General features: G+C 49.4%; 1 protein-coding gene across 3 annotated transcripts in view; it reads right to left on the reverse strand.

The window, feature by feature from the left end:
• Nucleotides 1-18,785, reverse strand: part of CPNE8 (copine 8) — a 961,735-nt gene that overhangs the window by 260,681 nt on the left and 682,269 nt on the right. For all 3 annotated transcript variants that reach the window (XM_085654090.1, XM_085654092.1, XM_085654091.1), the window contains one exon: nt 7,519-7,580. In XM_085654090.1, coding sequence (XP_085510216.1) covers nt 7,519-7,580 — 62 coding nt within the window. The remainder of the gene's footprint in view (nt 1-7,518; nt 7,581-18,785) is intronic.

The following is an 18,785-nucleotide window of genomic DNA, read 5'->3' on the forward strand; positions in this document are numbered from 1 at the left end:
GCCATCGTCCACAAGTCCACCCTCAAAGTCTTGACTAACTCCAGCAACACCCTCAACACCGTCGAACACCTGCACTTTCAGATCCACACCAACCCCAACACTACCCTCAGAGGAACCCTGATCTACAGACCCTCCGGACCCTGACCACAGTTCAGCGACTCCATCGCCGACTTCATCAGCACGCACGCCCTCGCATCCACGGACTACATCCTCCTAGGAGACCTCAACTTCCACCTCGAGAACAACAACGACACGAACTTCTCCACCCTGATCGCCAACCTCTCCAACCTCGGACTCAGACAGCTCGTGACAACACCCACCCACTCCACCAGCCACATGCTGGACCCTATCTTCTCCGCTAGCACCCACGTCTCCTTCAGCCACACTTCCGAACTCCACTGAAACGACCATCGCTGCATCCACTTCACCTTCCGGAAACCCACCAAGCACCACCGCACGCAACAGACCCCCCGCTGCTGCTGGAGCAAAGTCACCGAAGACCAGCTCACTACCACCCTCGCCCAGAGCCCTCCCACCGACCCTGATGCCGCCACCAGCAACCTCAGACGCTGGATCAACAACTGCGCCAACACCCTCACACCGGTCAAGAATCCCTCCAACAGATGCACCAACAGGAACACCATCTGGTTCACCGTGGACCTCCAGACCACCAAGCAACACTGCCGAAAACTGGAGAAGTGGCGCCACGACAAGGACGCCCTATGCAAACATCATCACCTCATCAGAACCGCCAAAAAGACCTCATTCAAGGACCGCCTCGACAACAACGCACACAACAGCAAAGAGCTCTTCAGCATTGTGAAGGAACTCTCCAACCTCAGCTCCAACACCAACGACATCCCTCAATCGCAGGACCTGTGCAACGCCCTCGCCTCCTTCTTCCACCGCAAGATCGCAGACACCCATGACATCTTTAACAACCAGACCGCCATGGCAACCAACACCTCCCCGGATCCCACGGCCACCACCCACAGCGACCCACTGCTCACATGGACTAACATCAACGATGATGACACCATCAAAATCATGCGGTACAAAAGGGGGTGGTGATGGACGGAGCATCAGAACCAATCAAACACTCACACCCAGTCAACAGATCTGGGTTTGATCCATCACCGTTCTTTAGCCCACTCTGCCACCCCAGTTCAGACATGGCCATATGCAAATCAGTCTGACCCTGTGCCTCATGGGAACAGTCCAGCCCGAACTGCGAAGCCATGCCTTCCCTGGACTGGAAACAAGCTTCCTAGGACCGGTTTCTGGCATTTCAGCCGTCTTCAGCCAGGCTTGCTTGAATCCAGTGGCAAAGTGAGCAAGGGACTCAACGTCTGAGCATACCCTGCCAACTTATGGCGAACAAAGCGGTACAAAAGGAGGTGGTGATGGACGGAGCATCAGAACCAATCAAACACTCACACCCAGTCAACAGATCTGGGTTTGATCCATCACCGTTCTTTAGCCCACTCTGCCACCCCAGTTCAGACATGGTCATATGCAAATCAGTTTGTCCCTGTGCCTCATGGGAACAGTCCAGCCCGAACTTCGAAGCCATGCCTTCCCTGGACCGGAAACAAGCTTCCTAGGACCGGTTTCTGGCATTTCAGCCGTATTCAGCCCTGGGTGCAGCCCTGCGTGCAGCCCCAACACCCACCGACCACGTACGCAACCTGGGAGTTATCCTCGACTCAACTCTCTCCATGACCAAGCAAGTCAACTCTGTCTCCTTCTCCTGCTTCAACACCCTCCGCATGCTCCGAAAGATCTTCAGGTGGATCCCCACCGACACAAGAAGAACTGTCACCCAGGCCCTCGTCAGCAGCAGGCTTGACTACGGAAACACCCTCTACGCGGGAGCCCCGGCCAAACTGCTGAAATGCATACAGAACGCCTCTACACGCCTGATCCTCGACATGCCTCGCCACAGCCACATCACACCCCACCTGAGAGCCCTGCACTGGCTTCCCACCAACAAGAGGATCACCTTCAAAGTCCTCACCCATGCACACAAGGCACTCCACAACACCGGACCAACATATCTCAACAAACGACTCACCTTCTACACCCCGAACCACCAGGTACGCTCAGCCGACCTCGCCCTCGCCTCCGTCCCCCGCATCCGAAGAACGACCACTGGCGGCAGATCGTTCTCCTACCTCACCGTCAACTACTGGAACGACCTCCCCATCCTCCTATGGCAGACCAAAGACCTCCTGGCCTTCAGGAGGCTACTCAAGACCTGGCTGTTCGAGCAGTAGCAGCTACCACCTCTCCCTCAGCGCCTTGAGACCCTTATGGGTGAGTAGCACGCTCTATAAATGCCTTGATGAATTGATTGATTGAGAGCCAAACCTATTGCCTGCAATTCCAGAAGACTGATGGGAAACAATCTTTCCTCTGGAGATCAAAGGCGTTTTACATCCAGATCCCCCAGATGAGCTTCCCACTCTAGAGTGGAGGCATCCATTATCACTGTGCCCACCAGAGACGGTGGTTGAAATGGCTTCCCTTGAGACAGGTTGCCTGGAACACTCCACCATAACAGCTCCGCTGCAGTGTCTCTGGAGATTCTGACCACCTCTTCGAGATCTCCATTGTGTTGATGCGGAGGCACCATTGGAGGGCCCTCATATGCTAGCATGCATGGTTAACCAACAGTATGCAGGAAGCAAACAGACCGAGCACGCGCAAGACCTTCAGGACTGGAACAGCCGCTCCATTCTGAAAAAGTGGAATCATTGCCTGGATTTCTTGAGTCCTCGGTAGAGGTGGGAAGGTACGACTTACAGTAGTGTCCAGTGCTGTCCCTATGAACAGGTTGTGCTGAGAGGGCACCAGGTGAGATTTGGGGACATTTATCAAAAATCCCAAGTTGAACAACAGTTCACTTGCAAATGATGCAGCACCATATCAGGCGACTTTGCTTTGAGCAACCAGTCGTCCAGAAAGGAAAAAAACAGGAATCCCCGATCTTCTGAGATGTGTTGCCACCACCGCTATCACCTTTGTGAAGACTCGAGGTGCTGAAGTAAGACCGCACGGAAGGACCGCAAACTGGTAGTGTTGAGAAACCACCGTAAAACGAAGATACTTCCGATACAACTTCAGGATGGGAATGTGAAAATAGCATCCTGCAATTCGATCAACACCATCCAGTCTTCCTTCTTCAGCACACGAAGAACCTGAGCCAGGGTCAACATTTTAAATTTCTGCTGTTTGAGGTAAAAATTAAAAACCCAGAGGTCGAGGATCGGTCTCAAATGGCCATCCTTTTTGGGAATCAGGAAGTACCGGGAGTAGCTTCCTTGACCCCTTTCTTGTTCCGGAACCACCCGGATTGTAACTTTTTGCAGCAATGACAGAACCTCCTGCTAGAGAAGAAGAAGGTGCTCTTCTGAGCTCAAGCCCTGATGGGAAGAGAAAGGAGGGGGAAACTCACGGAAGGGTAAGGCATACCCATTCTTTGCTATGTTCAAAACCCAGAGATCGGTAGTAACAGACCTCCAACGTTATAGAAAATGGGACACTCGTCCTCCCACGGGACAAACATGCTCTAGGGATGCTGGAGATAGAGCTGCTTCCCTTCCGCACCAGTTGGAAGGGCAGAATACGAGGACAAGGAGGAGACTTGTTGCTGTGCTGCACCCTGCAGATGACTACTGCCCTATCGCCCTTAAGATATGTACAGGGAATCTGACTGCTGTTGCTGCTATTGTGGCTGCGGTTTGTCAAGAAAGGATAAGGTCCTGCCATAACCAAAAAGCTTGCGACATCCAAAGTCCCTGGACTGAGACTGGAGACCCAAAGATCTTGCTGTGGCTCAACTGTCTTTAAAGCGCTGCAGTGCTGAGTCCGCTTTGGCCCCAAATAAGGAGGATCCATCGAAAGGCAGGTCTAACAGGGTGGCTTGGATAACAGGAGAGAACCCAGAATTCCATAGCCAAGCATGCCTTGGGGAGAGGATGTGGTCCGTCGGCTTCGCTGCCGCCTCTGGTGCAGGAAACCAGTGTTCGAGCCTTGAGGTCGCATCCACATCCTGTGATTCTGGGCATATCACTTAATCTCCCCGTGCCTGAATGTGTAATGTAAATACGGTGCTATGTAAAGCGCTCCAATACCTTCGGGTCGAGTTCGCGCTATATAAATATGCACAAAAAAAAAAAAATCCTATCGCAATGGCAAGTGAATCAGCAGACTGAAAACCTCTGAAAAATGACCCAGAACTTTTTTTTGAGTTTTGAGAGCACCTCCCTGGCCGCATCAATAAGAGCGTGGATGTAGTGCCCCAAAAGACATGTAGCATTTGTCAATTTGAGAGCCATACTACCTGAAGAGAATACCTTCTTCTCAGATTGATCCATACCCTTTGACTCCCTATCTGCAGGTGTAGATGGAAATGACCCTGCAAACTGCTTCGAGAAGCACGAAGCCTGGATGACCAAAATGTCCGGAGAAGGAAAAGTGGACAGGAAAGCAGGATCCCCCGGAACAACCATATACCTCCTTACCACAGACCTGGATACCGCTGGAACGGTCATCGGCTTCTGCCATGCATCAAGGAAGGACTCAGTCAAATTCTCGTTGAAGGGGAGTAAAAGCTATGAGATAGAAGAAGGGGAATGAAGCACCTCTGTCAAAATGTTAGATTTTAATTCTGCAGTGGGAAGAGGCAAGTCCAGCAGATCCGCTGCATTCCTGATCACATTGTGATAAGAAGTTACCTTACACCTGAAGATTATTCCCCCAGCCCCACATCCTCCCAGTCCCTTTCCCTCCCCATGAGAACAGGAGAATTACTTTGTATCTTGTCACCTTCTTTATGACTATATGTTGATTTTCTCCTTTACTGACAGTTGATTATTATCCATATTGCTGAACTGATTATTTATGCTTAAGAATAAACAAATACAGCACACACAAAAAGAAGATATCTCCTGCGTTGGGAGACCTTTCAGAGATGAGAGCTTCCATTCAGGAGAAGTATCCAGGCCACTAGCCTTCTACAGATTCTGAATCCTGATCAGGATCCACAACCTCCCCTTGCTCAGCCTCATCATGGTGTTCTTGGTATTCCTCCTCTTCCATTAAGCGCTTTGCCTCTCTTCTAGACCTCATCCTTGGAACAGCCATTGGAGGCGCCTATGACTTTGGGATCAGCGTCGAAGGGAGATCTATCAGAATAGGAGTTGATGTCGGAAGAGGTCAGGTCGGCACCAGTTCAGGGCCAGACGGCACCGGGGAAGATCCAACCAGCGGCACTCGCCCCTTCAGAGATTGTATCAGCGTTGAAAATCTCAGTGGTGGGAGAGGCCAACTCCCTGGGGCATCGGCATAAAAGGCATAAGAGGTGCCTGAGGCAAATGTGGAGGCAAACCTCCTAAGGAGTATGCCAGCAGGCCCATGGGACCAACAGGGGCACCAGTAGGATTTTCCACTCTGGCGAACAAGCCGAACATCGCATTCAAGAAATGCAACAGATCCGTACCCAGAGTTGGGAAGGCAGGATACACCAGATCCGGCACTGCAGGCTCTAAAGCCACTCAAGGAGGTGGTATGTTCGGCTCCGGAGACCCTGAAGCCAGAGGTGGAGTTGTCGGCTTTGGCAACAGAGGCGACACTGCTTATCTTGGTGCCGGTGAAGTCACTGCTCTGGGAGTCGGAGTCTGGGGTTGAGTCACCTCAGGAGAAGCAGATCCTTCCAATGACACCTTGGAACAGTAGACACCCACTTCGGTGTCGCATCCTTCAGTGAACGACGCCGAGACCCATGGCGGTGCTTCTTCCTGTGTTTCTTCGATGACCTCGAAGTATGCAGAGTCAGTGATTTAGAGCAGGACCTCGATCTTCTTTGACCTCTTTTTTGTTTCTTGCTTTTGGCCATGAACAATTTGGCCTCCCTCTCCTTCAGTGCTTTGGGGTTCATGCACCTGCATGATGAACATTCATCGACGTCATGGTCCGACGAGAAACATCACAAACAGTCTTCATGGGGGTAAGTGATAGACATCTGGCCCCCGCATTCCCTGCATGGCTTGAAACCAGATTTCCTCTGAGTAGCCATAGTCGCTGCTACAAAGACATGAAGTCTTGCAACAACGAAACTTCCAGAAATGTAGAGCCCTGGGATAAAACGTTACGTGTCAATGGTGCAGAAAAAAGGGAACTGACATCAGCAAGCCAACAAAGTCTTCTTATGGCTCAGATGACGTCACGCTGAGTCACGTGCGAAGCCGTTCCATTGTGACATCCTCGTCGACGTGGGAGAGTTGAGGAGAAACATTTCCGTGGAATGCTGTGCATGGGGGTAATTCATAAGGGGACGGATCTACAGGCTGTCCCTTATTTTAATACCTTCAAATCAGGTTTTGATTTTGTGGCCAGAGTGGAGACAAAAGGAGTAAGATAATCAATGCTAATTTTCACTAAACCGCCTGCCTGATCTGGGCAACACCTTCGACCTCACAGGCAGTGATGCTAGTAGATCAGTCTCTGTTCCCAGTGGATGCTTGCCCTCAGGACATACCAGACGGTCAGTCCTCTTGTGCCTGGAGTTCAATCTTCCAGAATTGGAACCTCCTGGCTTGCACCTGCCCCTTCACTGGGCCACAGGTAGCTAAGCAGGCTGAGACATAGTGGTGGAAATCCCGGCAACAGACACTAGACGCTGAAATCTGCTGGAGGTGATGAAGGGAGATGAAAAGCCTAATAAAAATCTGACAGAAATGTGAGTTACACTGGCAAGCGATCACGGAAAGGAAGCAGCCAAGTTCTGACATTGAGGAGCAGACATACTCAGGTCAGTCACTTCCAAAAGAGAGAAATCAGAGGTTTGCAGAGAAGTAAGGTAGAGCAGACAGAGGGAATGCTTAGGGGCAACCTGAAAATGGATAGGAACAACTGCAAAGAGGGAAATCAAAAGAATCAGAAACAAGCACTGGCAAAGTAAATCAATCAGCTCTGCCGATACCGTGCGAATCCTGCTGGCAAAGAGAGAAACAGATTTACTTCTGACTGCATGATTATATAAAATCAGTAAAAAATCAGTAAAAAAAATCAATTTTAAAACCAACATATAGCACTTATAAAAAGGTCTTAGGCAAAGGTAATGTGGTTGGCTGGAATGAGACGACAGTGTTCCTTGCTAAGTACTTTTCTGAAACTGAGCCCTTTTCAGTGTCAACCGTAATTAGTACTGATGAATAAACTTCTTTATTTTCAATCTTATTGTTAAACAGCAGTCTAGTGCTTTACCCACATCTTCCTCTAGATAACCTAGGTTTCCCAACATTCATTCTTGTTCATTTTGTTTATTAAATTCCCTACTGTGATTAACTGAGTTTTAACATCAGATTATGGAAAAAACATGAAATTGCTTGATATGGCTTTCAATAAATGAATCGACAAAACATAATTTATACTGACATTTCAGAGCAGAGACAATATATGTGTAATAAATATTTAAATATGAAAGTTTAATAAGTGTGGCAATAGCATACTCACCCTCCTTTAATATAATCGAGGAAGGACACCTCCGTCTCCACCAGGAATGAAAGTAAAGTTACCTGAAAAAATACAATACATAATCAGGCGCAAACCACCATAACACCTTTAAAATACAAATACATACTTGCATACATAATACCCGAGCTTACAATAAAAAAAATAATGAGCGTCAGCCACACAAGACAATGCCCTCATTGTCTTGTGTGGCTGACCTGGTTTCACTAGCAAGTACAGGGAACAGTCACTACTGTCAGTATTCATGGTGAAACATGAGAACAGTTTCTTTGGGCACAATGAGATCTGAGGGAGTGAAAACAGACATGTTTAGGGGGATAGGGTCACGTGCACCAAAGATTTGTTCTTACCTGAATGCAAATTTTTCATATACTATAGGGGGGTAGCAATACCTCATTCACGTCTCACGTTCTAGCATCTTTTCTATCTGCTACAAGGCATAATATGACCTGTGGCAATACATTTCTCACAGAAATCTGCATAAAGTACCCAAAGACAATATCGACTACAGAAATATGTTACTGAAAATTGTACCAAAATATTGACTACCAGCAAGTGTTTTCAACTCCTAAAATAGTATTGCGAATGGATACCGACTAATTAGGTATTTGGAAGGGACATGTTGTAGGCAGGCATCTCTTCAAAATACTGAATCGGTATCTATTGTATCAATCTTTAGCGCCAAAAATCTGGACACAAAACATTGATATTTTATCAACTCCTCAAAGTAGGTGGTAATGCATTTGCTGAAGGGAAGTGGCCCCTTTGGGACACCATCAACTTTATGAATGTAAAAAAATATATTGTTGAAGAGTAGGCAGTGGTCCACAAACGGTACTGTCAACTCTTACAGTTAAACATAAAAAATGTAGACTTTTCTTTCTAAAACCAGACCTGTTTCCTGTGGAAAATAGACTGCATTTAAAAAAAAAGCTTACCCCATTGAAAGGCAAGCTGACAAAGTGACGGTCTGGTCGCAGCAGGTCATTGTCTCTGTGATGGCCTCCAATTGTATTGAGTGGCAATTTGCAACCTACCTCATTAATATTCATGAGGTAGGTTAGATAGCAACCCACTACAATTCGTAGTTTTAAGAACCAACCTATTAGTACATAGATCGGTTCTAAAAATTCTTTATGACAGGCAAAACACCAGATTAGCTTAGGTTAGCCTGGAATGAAGGAGGCAGGACCAGTCTTCCTTCAGAGAGAGAGCAGGGCAGTCCTCAAGCAGCAGGGAAGTCCTCTGGTAGAACCAGGCAGTCTTCTGAAGAACAAGGCAGGCCTCATGCTGTAGGGCAGTACTCTGGGGAACAAGGCAGTCCTTCTGGAGTCCATAGGTCCAGGAGTATACAGAAGAGTTGGTCTGAGGCTCCAATATTTATACCTGGTGCCAATTTTTGAAGTGGGAGAAACTTCTAGGTTATCCCCCATCTACTTTTGGACATTTCCATCCTTCCCCTGCCCAGGTTCTAAGTGGTCTAGAGTGACAAAGGGTTGGTGTTAAGTTCCTTTTCGAGTGTGCTGGAGGCAGCCCTTTGAAATGTAAGTGGGACAGAGAAAACTTCTGCCCCACCCATCCTGGCTGTATGACCCATCCTGCCAACACCCAGTCCTCCTTTGTCTCACTGTCTGGGAGAAATACACAAAGGCCAACTGTCATTTATTTAAAATCATTTGACACAGTCTGCAGGCACCAAATCGTTAGGACAACCAAATGGCGACTTTCTAAAAGTGTAATTTTCAGAACTACGACTTAACATCTGGTTTTACCATTAAAGATCATTTGTAATTACAGTTCTTTTGACACCAGACACTGTACCCAATCAGAGGGTAGAACTTATTAAATGTAATAAGTAACCCAATGCTGTCCTTTAGAGAGGAAGGCCTCATAGTAGTGACAAACTAATTTGGGGGGGAGGGGGGGGGGGGGGGTTTCACTACCAGGACATGTAAAACTTAAAAATAGAAGTCCTACGTTTTAAATACAATGCACCTTGCCCTTTGGGCTCTGTAGGGCCTGACATATATGTATTAAAAGGGAGATTTTAGGCCTGACAAAAAGGTTTATTGAGGCAGGACAAATTTGCAGTTTAAAACTGCACACAGGCTACAATGGCAGACGTGAGACAGGTGAATTAAATGTGGCAAATTGGTTTAAGCCAATTTTAGCATGTTCAGAGGAGAGAGCACACACACGTTAGTACTGGTTAGCAGTACTAAAGTGCACGGTGTCCAAATGCCAACAAAAACGAAATTCCAAAAACAGGAGCGGAGAAGGCAAACGTTTTGGGGGAAGAAAACACCAGGGGCGTAACGGAGGCCCCCGCAGGCCCCGCAGTGCGGGAGTGCCCACTAAAGATCCAGCTGACGAGAAAAAAAAAGCTACAGGGGCCTATCATTAGTGGCAGAGGTGAATGGAAAAAAAAATAACTGAAGAGTGCCTTTCATTCGAAAGCGAGGAGCTCTTGGAGGGTTAACATATGTTCACTCTTTTCCTGCTGCACTCCCAGTTTGCACATACAGGGCCTCCGCGTCTTTAAGACAGGTCAGAGGACAGGGTAGACAAAGCAGCCTGTGAAGATCTTTGTGTGCCCCAAATTTTTCAAGGCACAATAATAACAGAAAGCTAACTCTGGTGACTAATGTACTTGCTGGATATAGCTGTTTTTTTGTCTAGTCGTGGTTTTGACTTATTAAGTAGCACAGAAGGGTAAATAAGCCTGCTGCAATTGTGTAACAAGCAGATCACCGATTAGAATGTAATGGTTTTAGCTCAGTAGGCTACTGCTTTTCTCACAGAGAATGTTTTGGTACTTGCAGTTGGTAAGCTACAATCCTCATAATATAGCACAGTGAGCTATGTACCATTATCAAAGAGTTGCATGCAAACTGCAAGGCATAAGTTTAGAACCTTATTTTTTCCTCAAACTTTTGTTATTTTAAGGTTGCTAAAAAGGGTTCCTTTCAGTAGTAAAACACTTCTCATTGATATATTAAACCCCATCTACTGTTACATTTTAAATTCTGAGCTTGTGTTTCTCCAGAGAAATCACTCTTAACATATAGGGCCACATGTAGCACAATTTCAACCAGCCATTACCTAATTGTGATTCTCTGCGAATCCCACTTAGGCAATCGCTATTTGAATGAGTGAAACTCCATGAGTTTCAATTAGCGTTTCCTAAAGGGTCGCAAATCGACCTACTTCATTGATATTATGAAGGCAGATTGCAATGTGCGACCCATTAGGAATCTCAAAAATCACAGGGATGGTGGCCTGCTGGGGTCAGTAGACAACCATGTTTGCGATTGCTTTTAAATAAAGCAATCATTTTTTTTTAAATGCAGCTTGTTTTCCGTAAAGGAAAACGGGTTGCGTTTAAAAAAGAAAAATGAAGTTTTCTTTACATTTTTTTAAGAACAGGCATTGGTCCGTTTGCGAATGGGTTACTGTTGGAAAATAACACCACTCCCTCACCGGAAGAGGTGGTGGTAATGGGGTCTTTCCAGACATACACTGTGGTAGCTTGGCTCGAGTGGTCAGGGGTCAGGCACCGTGTTAAGCATACGACATACCCACACAATAACCATGCGTGCATCCGTTCCAAAAACGACACTACACCTTAAAAATTATACTGAAAATATATCTCTTTATCTTCTTTTCTCTTAGTTGCTGATTAAATAAATAATAAGACAATCACAGTACACAAGGCTTTTTCTGTGGAAGGGTACGTCAAATAAATAATACTTCAACGATTCAATAAATAAGGTAGATCATAAATAATCCAGGCATAAATATAAGTGCATTACATAACAGGCCATTAAATATTAGGAGGCAATAAATACTGCGAGACCATAAATATTGTGCGAAAATAAATACTGTAAAACAATAAATACTGTGAGGCAATAAATAGGATAAATACAATAAACAGAGTGCTCTCAATAAATAATAAAAGCCAACAGTGACACTTGTAAATCAGTTCACATTCCTGAGGTACTATGGGATGATTTGACCCAATCCCAGCTTGTAAAGATTTGGATGGCCTGAGGGGTATACTCCCTGGCTTGGACAAGGCTGAGGCCTAAACTGAGGTAGATAAAGGGGGAATCAAGAGATCTGGCTCTCCCACACTACACAACCCCTCTGTATTAGTCTGAGCTCACCCCTGGCACAATCAAGCTGGTTCCAGCACCCTAGGTTAGTCTCTCAGGGCTCCACAGGGCCTTAGGCGCCCTCTATTCCACTTACTGCCCTTTGTATGAAGCTCCGACGCCGCTGGAGTCGTGTCGACGCCATGAGGCGGCTCCGGTTCGATGTCGGCGGCCTCGGCGCAATGTCAGTTCTTGACGACGTCGATAGGCGGCTCCGGTTCGATGTCGGCGGCCTCGGCTCGATGTCGACCTCCGGTTCGATGACGTCGGGCAGTCTTGGCTCGATGTCGACTTCCGACGGCTCCGGTTCGATGTCGGCGGCCTCGGCTCGATGTCGACCTCCGGTTCGATGACGTCGGGCAGTCTTGGCTTGATGTCGACTTCCGACGGCTCCGGAGTGCGATCTCCACTCCCGACCTCCGGCACGATTCTCCTCAGGTTCCGGCGACTCCGGAGTGCGATCTCCACTCCCGACCTCCGGCACACTTCACCTCGGTCTCCGGCGACTCCGGAGGGCGGACTTCACTCCCCCGTCGACGCCGCTCACTCGACCTCGGGTGACTTCCTCCTCGACCTCTGGTACTCCCCACGACCTCCGTCGGCGCCCTCTCTCGACCTCTGGCGGCTCCGGGTACGACGTCTGCTTTCCAGTCAGCGCCGCTTCTCCACCTCGGGCTCCAGGTCTCAGGCTTCTCGACGTCGGACTCCAGGGAAACCAATAAACAGGTCAGATTCTTGCTTTTCTTTACTTCTAAGGTCCTTAAGATGGTTTTTCTTGCTTTGTCCCACACAGGGCTCCAGGCTGGGCTCAGTCAGTAGGGACTAGTATCAAGGGTGGGTTTATGGACCCCACTCCAGGCACAAGTTTCCACCCCCGCTGCCTCACTCCTTCCTCCATCAGGTTTCTGCTGCTCTCTCTTCACCAGTCAGGTGCCAACTGCCAGCTCCAACTGTCAACTCTGGCTTAGCTTCCCAACATTCCAAACCGCTTCCAACTCTCACAGGGTTCCAGAATGTTGCAGAAGCTTCTAGTAGGTTCCAGTGGGTTCTGATGATGTCACAGGTGTCCACCATTTTGTGCTCCAGGCCCTCAGACAGAAGTTCCAGGGGTAGATAAAATGGCTCCCTGAATCTGCATCAATACTAAAAAGTCTGGTGGTTCCCAAAAAGGAAAAAATACTAACAGGGTTTGAGGCAAAAGTGGGACAAAATAAATAATGATGAGGAGGGACCACCCAAAGGGCTGACAGGTCTAACACGCGTCCCCCCCAGCTGAAAGTGGGGAGAGCTACCCAACCCCTTGGGAGTTCTCATCACTAAGGCGGAAATACCTTGAGAGACCGTCTGCATTGGCGTGGTCCACTCCAGGCCGATGTTCCACCTGAAAGTCCATTCCCTGTAGGGAAATAGACCACCTCAACAACTTGGGATTCTCCCCCTTCATCTGCATCAGCCAACGAAGGGGTCTGTGGTCGGTCTGAACCAGGAAGTGCGAGCCAAACAGGTATGGCCGCAACTTCTTCAGAGCCCATACCACTGCAAAGGCTTCACGCTCTATTGCACTCCACTTCTGTTCCCTGGGAAGTAGTCTCCGGGATAGGAAGACCACGGGTTGATCCAGACCCTCTTCATTGAGTTGCGATAACACTGCCCCAATGCCATGTTCTGATGCATCTGTCTGGACAATGAACTTCTTGGAAAAGTCTGGGGCCCTTAAGACCGGGGCCTCGCACATGGCTTGCTTCAGCTTCACGAAGGCCTGCTGACAAGCCTCCGTCCAGACCACCCGTCGAGGTTGTTTCTTGGACGTGAGCTCCGTGAGGGGGGCTACAATGGTTCCGTACCCCTTCACGAAGCGGCGGTAGTATCCCGTGAGGCCCAGAAAAGCTCGGACCTCAGTCTGTGTCTTGGGGGGTTCCCAGGCCATGATGGCCTCGATCTTCGCCTGGAGGGGTTGCACCGCTCCCCTACCCACCAAGTGTCCAAGGTACACTACCGACCCCTGCCCGATCTGGCACTTGCTGGCCTTGATCGTCAATCCAGCTTGTCTCAGGGCCTGGAGAACAGCTTGCAGGTGACGCAAGTGATCCTCCCAGCTGTTACTGAAGACGGCTATGTCATCCAGATAAGCAGCAGAGAAACTCTCCATTCCGGTGAGGATCTGGTTTACCAGGCGCTGAAACGTGGCAGGTGCGTTCTTGAGCCCAAAGGGCATCACACAGAACTGGTAGTGGCCATTGGGCGTGGAGAAGGCTGACCTTTCCCTTGCTCCATCAGTCAATGAGATCTGCCAGTACCCAGAAGTAAGGTCAAAGGTACTTAGATATTGGGCAGCTCCCAGCCGGTCAATCAATTCATCCGCCCTTGGGATCGGATGAGCATCAGTTTTGGTTACTGAATTCAGTCCCCGGTAGTCCACACAGAACCTCAGTTCCGGTTGGGCACCTGGTGGTGCAGCTTTCGGTACTAACACCACCGGACTGGACCAGGGGCTGCTAGAAGGTTCGATCACTCCTAGCTCCAGCATCTTAGTGACTTCACTGTTAATGCTGGCCTTCACCTTGTCTGACATCCGGTAGATCTTGGACTTCACAGGTGGGCTGTATCCTGTGTCCACGTCCTACCCGGAACAAGGGAGAACAACGAAGAGTACTGTCCCAGGACCTGGCGGCAGTCCTCCTGCTGTTCAGGAGTTAGAGATGGGGAGAGAATCACTCCCTCCACCGACCCATCCTTCTCTTGAGACGCAAACAAATCGGGGAGAGGCTCGCTTTCCGCGTCCTCTGCTCCATCAGTCACCATCATCAAGATGACTTCGGGCCTCTCGTGGTGGGGTTTGAGGCGGTTGGCATGCAGCACCCGTAGGGGCTGACGAGGGGTTTTAAGATCCACCAAGTAGGTGGCCTTACCCTTCTTCTCCAACACCTCAAAGGGTCCTGACCAGCGATCCTGGAGGGCGCTAAGCTCTCCCGGTTCGATCACCCACACCTTCTGGCCAGGCTCCAACTCCACCGGGTGAGCGTTGTGGTCATACCACGCCTTCATTACTGCTTGGCTGGCCTCCAAGTTGTCAGAAGCTTGCTTCCACAACTTAGCCATTTGGCTCCGGAAGGCCAGCATGTAGCTCACCACATCCTGGGGAAGCTTTCTGGGAGTTCTTTCCCAGCCATCTCTCACCAGGTTGAGAGGTCCATGCACAGGGTGCCCATACAAAAGCTCGAAGGGGCTGAAGCCCACTCCCTTCTGTGGCACTTCCCTGTAAGAAAAGAGTAGACAGGGTAGGAGGACGTCCCATTTCCTCCGCAGGCTTTCAGGCAGACTTCTGATCATGCCTTTCAAGGTTTTGTTAAACCTCTCCACCAGACCATTGGTCTGGGGGTGGTAAGGAGTTGTGAACCGGTAGGTCACTCCACACTCCTTCCACATGGCCCGCATGTACGCTGACATGAAGTTGGTCCCCCTGTCGGACACAACTTCCTTGGGAAAACCCACTCGGGTAAAGATTCCCATCCGGGCCCTAGCCACAACAGGTGCTGTAATGGTCCTCAGAGGTATTGCCTCTGGGTACCGTGTGGCATGATCCACCAGAACCAGGATAAACCTGTGACCAGCTGTAGTAGGTGGATCTAACGGACCCACAATGTCGATGCCCACCCTTTCAAAGGGGGTGCTAACGACAGGAAGTGGTTCCAGGGGAGCTTTTAGCTTCACCCCTGTTTTCCCACTGGCTTGGCAAGACACACATGTCCGGCAGTAGGTATCGGACGACACTTTCATTTGAGGCCAATAAAAGTGTGGGACAAGACGGGCGAAGGTCTTGTCTTGCCCCAGGTGTCCTGCCAAGGGGATCTCGTGAGCCAACTCCAGAAGGAAGGCTCGATAACGTTGAGGGACTACCAAGGCTCATGACGATCCATGTAGGGGTGCCTTGGGTTCACTGTAGAGGAGGCCATCCTCCCAGTAAACACTGTAGTTCCCTTCAACGTTCCCTGCTGCCTGGGCTGCGGCCTGACGCCTCAGCCCCTCAAGGGTAGGGCACTCCCTCTGGCCCTGGCAGAATTCCTCCCTGGACGGGCCTCCCTCCACGTGCCACTCGGCCGGGATGGGTAGGTCCTCCAGTTTGGTAACATCCCCCACCGCAGACTCCTGGTCCACCACCTCCGGTGGCCTATCCGTCCTACGGGGTGCGGACGCCGAGGCAGGCTCCTCCTGTCCTCGGTTCTTCCCTTGACTGGCAGCTGGCTGGGCCTTTGTTCCAGGCTCCAGCCTGAACGAACTCCCTCTCCGGGTAGTCGCGGACCTTGTGCTCACACAGGCCCAGTCAGGTGTACCCAGCATCTCAGTGTGAGTCCGGTATTCCACCTCTTTCCAAGCATTGTGCTCCATGTCATTCCCCAGCAGACAATCAACTGGCACGGCAGGGCTTACGGCAACTCGAAGTGAACCTGCAACCCCCCCCATTCAAAGGGAACCTCGGCCACTGGATAGTGGCCTGTTCTGCCGTCAGCCATCGCGGCTGGGTGGAGTACATCGGGAATTACCTGCTCCGGAGACACCAGTTGGCTACGCACCATAGTCATACTGGCTCCTGTGTCTCTCAGAGCCTCCCCTCTTTGGCCGTTGATGGTGACCCACTGCCCATACTTTACAGTATTTGCGGGCACCTGGATCTTAGGAACCATCTCCCGTTCTCCCAGGGACACTAAAGTGACACCCGCCCACTCCCTTCCCTTAATTAAAGGCATCTCCTCCCCGAGCACTACACTAGCTACTCCGGGGGCCTTTCCTCCAATGGGAGGGGGTGGTCGTTTTGGGCACTTCGCATCTCCCTTGTAGTGTCCAACGCCACCGCACTCGTAGCAATGGACAACCCTTGGCTGCTGACTCTGGCCAGGATTAGGGTTTCTGGGTGGGTTAGCCCTAGGGGTGAATCCTGTTCCCTTCCCTTGGAAGTTATTTTGGGGGCCTTTGGAGAACTCCTTTTTCTTTTCCCCTCCCTCTTTCTTCTGGGGGGCGCCCTGTCCGGCCTTTTGAGTATCCCCTCCAGTCCCCCTTGTGGACACCCGGGTACTAGCCCAAATGTCCGCCTCCTCAGCAAGCTTCCGGGGATTGGTCAGCTTGCTATCCACCAGGTGTTGACGCAGTTCAGGGAAACATTTTTCGAGCAGGTGTTCCTTCAGTACTAAATCAAACAACCCCTCGTAGTTCCTCACTTCACTGCCCTGAATCCAACCCTCTAGTGCCTTCTTTGCGTAATCCAGGAAGTCCACCCAATTCTGTGTGCCCAGTTTGTGGCTACCCCGGAACTTCTGTCTGTATTTCTCGGGTGTTAGTCCAAACTTTCTTATGAGCGCCACTTTCATGGTGGGGTAGTGGGTCTGCTCATCCTCCTCTAGGGCCAATAAAGCATCCCTACCAGCTGGAGGCATGTACCTGTACAATCCCCCTCCCCAATACTTCTCTGGAACCCCATGGGCCCTTAACGAGACCTCATAGGCCGCTAGCCACTTGGCAATATCGTCGCCCGCTCCATAGCTAGCTACTATGTCCTTCGGCAGGTAGGGTTTGGGTTCCCTGGTGATTTCTTGGTCTTTGCTGCCACCGTTAGGAACAGTGTGTGCCCCGACTCTTAGGATCTGAAGATCTATCTCTTTCAGCCTTAGCTCATGAGCCATCCTCTGTTCCTCCTTCTCTTTCTCCAGCCTTGCTAAGTCCCATGTGAGCTGTCTTTTCTCCCTCCGGTCTGTTAACTCCACTTCAGATAAGCCACCGCTAGAGACAGTGCTGCCCTTCCTGGAAATGGTTCTGGGCCCCGCTACTAGGTTCCCCACCTCAAGTTGGTACAACCCAGCCCCCTCGCTGTCAGGCTCTCCATCCCTGTCCTCCTCCTCAGCCTTGCTTTCTCGTCGTGCCTCCCCCCAAGCCCTTAAGCTGGTTTGTAATTCAGCCTTCTTGGCACCTGGGGGACAATACACCCCCTCTTTCTGACAGAACTCTCTGAGTTGGGCCACAGTATAACTTTCCACATTTTCTAAGACAAATTCCATTTTGCCCACTCAGAACAGAAGACAGGTTTTTGCAGAAGCTATGCAGGGGGGTACCTTATATAATACCTCCTCCCACCACCAGAGTAAATTTGGAAAAACAAAAACTCACAATTAGGAAGGCCGCTTTGAGAAAACTCCAGGTGTAGGCCTATGGACTACCCACGGTTATTGTCGAGTATACGTAGGCACAGCTCAATCCCGCCGCTGAACACCAATTATGTTGGAAAATAACACCACTCCCTCACCGGAAGAGGTGGTGGTAATGGGGTCTTTCCGGACATACACTGTGGTAGCTAGGCTCGAGTGGTCAGGGGTCAAGCACCGTGTTAAGCATACGACATACCCACACAATAACCATGCGTGCATCCGTTCCAAAAACGACACTACACCTTAAAAATTATACTGAAAATATATCTCTTTATCTTCTTTTCTCTTAGTTGCTGATTAAATAAATAATAAGACAATCACAGTACACAAGGCTTTTTCTGTGGAAGGGTACGTCAAATAAATAATACTTCAACGATTCAATAAATAAGGTAGATCATAAATAATCCAGGCATAAATATAAGTGCATTACATAACAGGCCATTAAATATTAGGAGGCAATAAATACTGCGAGACCATAAATATTGTGCGACAATAAATACTGTAAAACAATAAATACTGTGAGGCAATAAATAGGATAAATACAATAAATACAGTGCTCTCAATAAATAATAAAAGCCAACAGTGACACTTGTAAATCAGTTCACATTCCTGAGGTACTATGGGATGATTTGACCCAATTCCAGCTTGTAAAGATTTGGATGGCCTGAGGGGTATACTCCCTGGCTTGGACAAGGCTGAGGCCTAAACTGAGGTAGATAAAGGGGGAATCAAGAGATCTGGCTCTCCCACACTACACAACCCCTCTGTATTAGTCTCAGCTCACCCCTGGCACAATCAAGCTGGTTCCAGCACCCTAGGTTAGTCTCTCAGGGCTCCACAGGGCCTTAGGCGCCCTCTATTCCACTTACTGCCCTTTGTATGAAGCTCCGACGCCGCTGGA

This window comes from Triturus cristatus, chromosome 4_1, assembly GCF_964204655.1.
Source record: "Triturus cristatus chromosome 4_1, aTriCri1.1, whole genome shotgun sequence".
Taxonomy (NCBI): domain Eukaryota; kingdom Metazoa; phylum Chordata; class Amphibia; order Caudata; family Salamandridae; genus Triturus; species Triturus cristatus.